The sequence below is a fragment of the Colobus angolensis genome, unplaced genomic scaffold (genome assembly GCF_000951035.1).
Source record: "Colobus angolensis palliatus isolate OR3802 unplaced genomic scaffold, Cang.pa_1.0 Scaffold107, whole genome shotgun sequence".
NCBI classification, from domain to species: domain Eukaryota; kingdom Metazoa; phylum Chordata; class Mammalia; order Primates; family Cercopithecidae; genus Colobus; species Colobus angolensis.
Window position 1 is genome coordinate 3,638,567 of NW_012111697.1, and position 7,353 is coordinate 3,645,919.

General features: G+C 55.5%; 1 protein-coding gene across 1 annotated transcript in view; it reads left to right on the top strand.

Moving 5' to 3' along the window:
- Positions 1–6,843, top strand: part of ZBTB32 (zinc finger and BTB domain containing 32) — a 12,975-nt gene extending 6,132 nt beyond the window's left edge. Inside the window, exons 2-7 of the mRNA XM_011948206.1 lie at positions 2,750–2,866; positions 4,345–5,328; positions 5,578–5,651; positions 5,760–5,828; positions 5,954–6,118; positions 6,296–6,843. Coding sequence (XP_011803596.1) covers positions 4,448–5,328; positions 5,578–5,651; positions 5,760–5,828; positions 5,954–6,118; positions 6,296–6,570 — 1,464 coding nt within the window. The 5' untranslated portion in view covers positions 2,750–2,866; positions 4,345–4,447 and the 3' untranslated portion in view covers positions 6,571–6,843. The remainder of the gene's footprint in view (positions 1–2,749; positions 2,867–4,344; positions 5,329–5,577; positions 5,652–5,759; positions 5,829–5,953; positions 6,119–6,295) is intronic.
- The last annotated feature ends 510 nt before the right edge of the window (positions 6,844–7,353 follow it).

Genomic DNA, 7,353 nt, shown 5'->3' on the forward strand with positions numbered 1-7,353 from the left:
AAGACTCAATCTCAAAAAAAAAAAAAGAGTGAAACTCTGTCTCAAAAAAAAAAAAAAAGTAATGTAAGTATTAAAAAGGACTGAGAGGCAGATCTCATATCTCCTTTTCTTACATACTCCCTTTCCAATCATGCCCTACCTAATCTCTCTACTTACTCTACCCTCTGGCAGGACACAGGCTTGCGTCCGTATAGCCTGTTGTTTCCTTGCTCTTCCCAGAGAGACAACTGCAGATGATTACTACCGAGTCAGCCAGGAAGAGGAAGAGGGGCAAGGCTTTTGAGTCTAGGGAGGGGGAGTCCTTTTAAGAACAACAACAGACCAGGCACGGTGGCTCACGCCTGTAATCCCAGAAGTGGACCACCTGAGGTTAGGAGTTCAAGACCAGCCTGGCCAACATGGTGAAACCCATCTCCACGAAAAATACAAAAATTAGCTGGGTGTGATGGTGCGCGCCTGTAACCCCAGCTACTTGGGAGGCTGAGGCACAAGAATTGCTTGAACCCAGAGGCAGAGGTTGCAGCGAGCCGAGATGGTGCCACTGCACTCCAGCTTGGGTGACAGAACTAGACTCTGTTTCAAAACAAAAACTAAACGGCACCAGCAGTGTCCCTACTCTTCCAAGTCAAAGTGCCGTCTGCTTCTGCTTCTGCCATCTGTGCTCAGTGGAGGATGGCTTGGGTTGTACTGTCAAGGCTAGAGAAGGGCTCAGGGTGTCATCAGCATAAGGGTTGCAGTGCAGAGGGCCCTGGAGATAACTCTAGGAGGCGGTCTCTAAGGGGATATCCTTAGATGGGGTTCCCCATTCTTGGGGGCTTTTGTTCACTGAAAGGGGAGTTCCCTTGCCCCTCCTCCCTTTTAGGTTCCCCGAAAGCCCACCGATGCTCCCTGTCAACTACATTTGGCTTATACAGAATGCTGCCCTTTGAGCAGTCTCCAGCTCTCTCGATCATCAATGAGCAAACCAGTGGGGGAGCTGAGTCACAGGCACATGATGTGGGGCTGGAAAGTGAAGGGGCCATACTTAGATGGGTGACCACATAATCGTCCAGAGCCCTGTACCTTTCCTCTATCCCTGGGGCTAGTCCTTCAGGGCTTTCCACACTCCTTCCTTGTCTTGAGGGACTCTGTATTTCTGTGTTGGAGGAAGGGTGTTTCCCTCTGCATACACACATCTCAGAGGGATTGATGCTTTATGTGTCTTTTATATGGGTGTCTAATGCGTCCCTGGGTGTGGTGGTGTGAGGAATTAGAAAGCACAGAAATGGAAAATACTTAACGTTCAGAGTAGCAGATGAACACAGCTCTCACATTTGCATTTTCCCTTTCGTTCTGACTCATCTTCCCCTCTCCCCACTCTGTTGCCCCTCCACCAGCCTCACCCATTGACACACCCTGTCTGATCTAGGAAGGGTTAACATGTGCCCGCACCCATGTGGAGGGAAGGTGTGGTGGGTCTGGAGAGAGAGAGTGGGAGGCTAGTCAGAACATTTGGGGGTCCTGGAGCCAAAGAGAGAAATGGGAGCTTAGAGACACAATATTTGGGTCTGGGAGGGGACGAGGATTCTTAGATCCTTCTCCCTTAAGAGAAGCCTATGGGATGCTGGGCGCAATCCCAGCACTTTGGGAGGCTGAGGTGGGTGGATCACCTGACATCAGGAATTTGAGACCAGCCCGGCTAACATGGCGAAACCCTGTCTCTACTAAAAATACAAAAATTAGCTGGGCATGGTGGCGGGCCCCTGTAATCCCAGCTACTCGGGAGACTGAGGCAGGAGAATTGCTTGAACCTGGGAGGCAGAGGTTGCAGTGAGCTGAGATTGCGCCACTGCACTCCTGTCTGGGAGACAGAATAAGACTCTGTCTCAAAAAACAAAAAAAAAAAAGAGAAGCCTATGGGGAAGCAGACCGTGCCTTGTCACCAGAGCAGCTTACCAGTACCTGACTACCTGACTTGTTTATCTCCCAATAATTTACTGTGTGTATATGACACACCAGGGACATATCATAAATGCTTTATTAGCTGGGCGCGGTGGCTCATGCCTATAATCCCAGCACTTTGGGAGGCCAAGGCTGGAGGATGATTTGAGCCAAGGGTTCAAGACCAGCCTGGGTAACATAGTGAGACCCCCGTGTCTACCAAAAATTAAAAATGAGCTAGGCTCAAACCTGTAGTCCCAGCTACTTAGGAGGCTGAGGTGGGAGGATCACATGAGCACAGGAAGCTAAGGCTGCAGTGAGCCGTGATCATACCACTGGGCAACAGAGCAAGACCCCGTCTCAAAATAAATATGTCATGAATATTTATTGGATAAATGAAAATTTTGCTATAGGATCAGGGATAATAGAATAATAAGAAACAGAGAAAGAAACTTGAGCCTCTCAGACTTCATCCCTTCCCCAGATTAAAGAGTTCTAAAGTGTGAAAAGAGGGGAAACCTCTGGGGACCTTGACCCCTTGGGCAGGAAGTGAAAGAAACCCAAGTCCTGATTTCAGAGAAATGTCATTTGTCATCAGCCCAAGAAAAGGACGTTTTTCTCTTCGAAGACCACCACAGGTCCTTCCTGGGGTTGCCCCTTTCAGAGCTTGATGGGAGGATCTGAGTCACTCACACATCCAGCCCCCAGGTCATTCCCAGCCAGCAAATGAGGTTTCCCAGTACCAAGTCAGGGAGAGGGAGGAAGCGTCTTCTGGCTCCTCCACTCTATTCTTGGGATCCAAATGTTTCAGTCCTTTTTACTTCTGCAGCTGTGTGCTCTGCCGTCATCTCTAAGAAACGACCATACCACTGAATGCTACTGTGTACTTACAAACCACGCTCATATTCGTCACGTCATTTCATCTTCACCCCCACCTCCAAATGAGGTAAGCAGATATTATCCCTATTTCATGAATGAGGTTACTGAGGCCCAGAGAAGTGACTTGCCCAAGATGACTCAACTAGTAAATGGCAGAGATGAAACTCAAAGGCAGGGTTGATTATTCCAAGGTCCTTGCTGCCACAGATACACTTCTTTGACTCTAGGAGTTCACAAACAAAGTGAGGAGACAGGAGGCTAGGGGCAGAATGTGTGTGTTCTGGAGGTAGAGGGGTGGTCTCTCCTGCAGGCAGAAGGCAGAGGCAGGGTTAGAAAACCACACCCTCTCGGGGGGACTGTGGAAGACTGATACTTGGGACATCCAATGGAGGCCTGAGAGGTCAGGGGCGGGGCTAGCTCCAGGGGGGGCCCCAGGAGCCCCAACAGTAGTTCAGAGCATGCGGTGTCCTGGAAGAAGCTACAAGCGGTGAGTGATGGCCTCTCCCCAGCTGAGGGCTTCTTCCCATCACAACTCTTCTGTCCCCTCCCTGCCAACCTGGAGCCCTCTCCCTGAGGTGTCCAAGTGTGGCCCTCCCCACCCCAAAGGCCCTTGCTCACAGGGAGCCTGCACCTAGGACTCTACCTGCTGGGTGCTAAGACACTGAGGTTCTGGTTCTCTTCGTATCTAGGTTCCCAGCTCTCTTTTTAAAAGCCAGTGTGGTGGTTTTGATGTGTGAGAAACTCCTGCCTGGTTGGGTGCTGTCTATTCTTTTTGCCTTATGAAAAACAAATTAAACCATCTCCTTACCCGAATCTTCAGAGGAAACAGCCTCCCTGTCTCCAGTCCCCATGTCCCTTCCTCCCATCTCCTCAGGGGTCCATTCTCCAAAACCTCTCTCTATCATTGGGTCAGGAGCCTCCTCTCCTGTGGCTTCTGCACCTGCTCTCCTCGTTCTCTGGATGGGAATGTCTGGTTCCTTCCCTGAGGACGTGTTCTAGAAGCTTCAGCTTCACAGTGATGACTGCCAGATGCCTTAGCGCCTGCATTCCTGCAGCCAGGATCCCTATCATGCTGCCCTCTCTGCCTTTCAGGCGCAATGGGCTTTTGGGGGAGGACCCACTAGCTTTCTAAGCTCTCCCGTGAAGCTGTGTCATGCTCCATCCCTTAGTGCCGGGGTTGACTGAGTTTTGTGGTGATCGTCGTCTGTAGTGAAGAAAGCCTGGCTTGCGCAGAGGTGTTTCCCTGCAGAGGGGCTTGGAGAAGCAGAAGGGGCAGTATCTGATATCTTTTACGTCAGAGACTGCTAACTGGCAGGCTTCCCACATGCCTGTCTTAAACCCACTACTAGCTATTTCTGTTAACTGACTGGCCCTTGCTCTTTAAGTCCTGAGTTTGGTCTGATTTCCATTCTCTCACCACCATGCCTACCTGCTATGATTCTGGATAAGCTCCAATCCTCTCTTGGGTTACTTTATTTGCTCACTCAGGACAGAGGGCTCTGATCTAGGACCAGCAACTCACACTCTCTCCCCTCACATCCACAGGCTTGAAATGAGATGAGATGTTCCTCCCTCCCCTTTCAACCATGGACCTCACATTGTGGCCTTTCTCTTACAGCCTCTGAGATTGGTACCTAAGCAAGGCACAATGTCCCTGCCCCCCATAAGACTGCCCAGCCCCTATGGCTCTGATCGGCTGGTACAGCTAGCAGCCAGGCTCCGGCCAGCACTATGTGATACACTGATCACCGTAGGAAGCCAGCAGTTCCCTGCCCACAGCCTAGTGCTAGCAGGTGTCAGCCAGCAGCTGGGCCGCAGGGGCCAGTGGGCTCTGGGAGAAGGCATCAGCCCTTCTACCTTTGCCCAGCTCCTGCACTTTGTGTATGGGGAGAGTGTAGAGCTGCAGCCTGGGGAGCTAAGGCCCCTTGAGGAGGCGGCCAGGGCCTTGGGAGTGCAGTCCCTGGAGGAGGCATGCTGGAGGGCCCGAGCGGACAGGGCTGAAGAGCCAGATCCAGTCCTGAAGAAACATCAGGAGGAGCCAGAGAAACCCTCGAGGAATCCTGAGAGAGAACTGGGGGACCCTGGAGAGAAGCAGAAACCAGAGCAGGTTTCTAGAACTGGTGGGAGAGAACAGGAGATGTTGCACAAGCACTTGCCACCAAGAGGCAGCCCCGAGATGGCAGGAACAACGCAGGAGGCTCAGTGGGAACAGACCAGGTCAAAGGAGAAACGCCTCCAAGCCCCTGTTGGCCAAAAGGGAGCAGATGGGAAGAATGGAGTGCTCATGCGGTTGAGGGAGAATCCAGGGGGCTCTGAGGAAAGTCTGCGCGAGCTCCCTGGCCCCCTTCCCCCAGCAGGCTCCCTGCAAACCAGTGTCACCCCCAGGCCCTCGTGGGCTGAGGCCCCTTGGTTGGTGGGGGGCCAGCCTGCCCTGTGGAGCATCCTGCTGATGCCGCCCGGATATGGCATTCCTTTCTACCATAGCACTCCCACCACTGGAGCCTGGCAGGAGGTCTGGCGGGACCAGAGGTGAGTGGAGGGGCCTAGTTCCCGGCCTCCAGGCTGGGAGGGTGTGGCCCAGGAGGGGCAGCCCTGCTGGGTGGAAAGGCACCGCATCTCTACTGCACAGTTCCTGAGCTGGGGATGAGACAAGAAGCTGCCGCCACAGGGCATGCCAAAGCCCAGCCCTGGGGGGAGGACTTGGGACACCCCCTCTTCAGGAAGAGGGCAGGCTCTCAGGTTTAGCCAAGGCTGTAACTCTTCCCCACCCTATCCCAGGATCCCACTGTCCCTTAATGCCCCCAAAGGGCTCTGGAGTCAGAACCAGTTGGCCTCCTCCAGCCCCACCCCAGGTAAGCCCCTCGCTGTCCTGCATACACCTGTAACACGGTGTCTTCTCTGGGGTGGGGCTCCACGAGTCCAGCCTGAGCAGGGCCCCTACCTCCCACTGCTCTCTCCAGGTTCCCTCCCCAAAGGCCCCGCACAGCTCAGCCCTGGGGAGATGGAAGAGTCTGATCAGGGGCACACAGGTGAGTCGGGCCGGGGCACTCGTGCCTCAGCCCCACTGTAGCCCTTGATTTCCTGCCTGAATGGTACAGTGAGTTGACGCTGGGATTCCTAGCCCTGCCCTCCTTTGCCTTCTCTGTCCCCACAGGTGCACTTGCAACCTGTGCGGGTCATGAGGACAAGGCAGTCTGTTCATCTCGCCCACACCCTCCCCCGGCCCCTCCTGCTCGGTCTCGGCCCTATGCGTGCTCTGTCTGTGGAAAGAGGTTTTCACTCAAGCATCAAATGGAGACGCACTACCGAGTCCACACAGGTATGGGCGCCCCGCCCTGTGTGAACTGTCGGCTTTCTTCCCAACTCCGCTCCTGAGTCTCCACCTGCGTGCCCGGTTGCCGCGCAATCCCCTCACCCCGTGGCCCGATCCACCCCTAACTTGCCCAGCTTTCGCCCGCTTCCTTCCTTCACCAGCCTCCCCTTCCGACCGCTCTAGGAGAGAAGCCCTTCTCCTGTAGCCTTTGTCCTCAGCGCTCCCGGGACTTCTCGGCCATGACCAAGCATCTGCGGACCCACGGGGCCGCTCCGTACCGCTGCCCCCTGTGCGGGGCCGGCTGTCCCAGCGTGGCCTCCATGCAGGCGCACATGCGCGGTCACTCGCCCAGCCAACTCCCGCCAGGATGGACCATCCGCTCCACCTTCCTCTACTCCTCCTCGAGGCCGTCTCGGCCCTCGACCTCTCCCTGTTGTCCTTCTTCCTCCACCACCTGACGGGGTGTCGGTAGCGTCTTAGCTAAGAGTCCAATTAAAGAACGAAAAGCGGGTAGGCTCGGCTTCTGACCTGGCACCGCTGCTACGGCGGCCTAGCAAATTCCGCCCCAGAAAGGGCACCGAGTGCCCTCTCCTGGACGATCGCGGGTCGCAGAAGCCCAGGCCAGCGAGTCCTACAGGGTGAGGACACTGAAGTGCGCAGGAGCGAAGGTTAACAGTAGGGGGGGATTGTCGATCTCATCACCATAATAAAGAGTTTCCTGTGCTCTCCCTTCAGGACTAGAAAGCCAAGTTTAGTCTGTGCACACCCCCGCCCACGCCCCTTGTCCTGTAGCGGCCCCTGGTGGTCCTGCGTCCGCCGTCCAGCGGGGTGGACACTTCCTCCACCCCCGAGGCACCCAGTCCTCCCCAGGAGGCAGCCGGCCGCGAGGGCTCGGTGTCCGGGCACACCTCGCGGCATGCCGGTCGTAGGCTGGTGGGGGCTGTGCGACCGCAAGTCACTCGCCCCTTCCGCTGCAATCCACGGCGCGCGGAGTCTGATCTGGGAGCGCTCGGCCCGAGCGAGAGAGGAACGTGTGCTCCGACCCTGCTTTCGGCCACCCGCCTCCTCTCCAGGAGCACGCGGACCCCGAGACCGCGGCCTCTCCTGCGTCTTCCCTCCAGGCCGTGCCGAACCGCCGCCGGGTCGCGCCCGGAACGGAGACTAACTATGCCTTCCACGACTCCTTCTCCAGCCCACGCCTCCTGCAGCCACGAACTGCATTTCCCAGGGCCTCAGGGGGG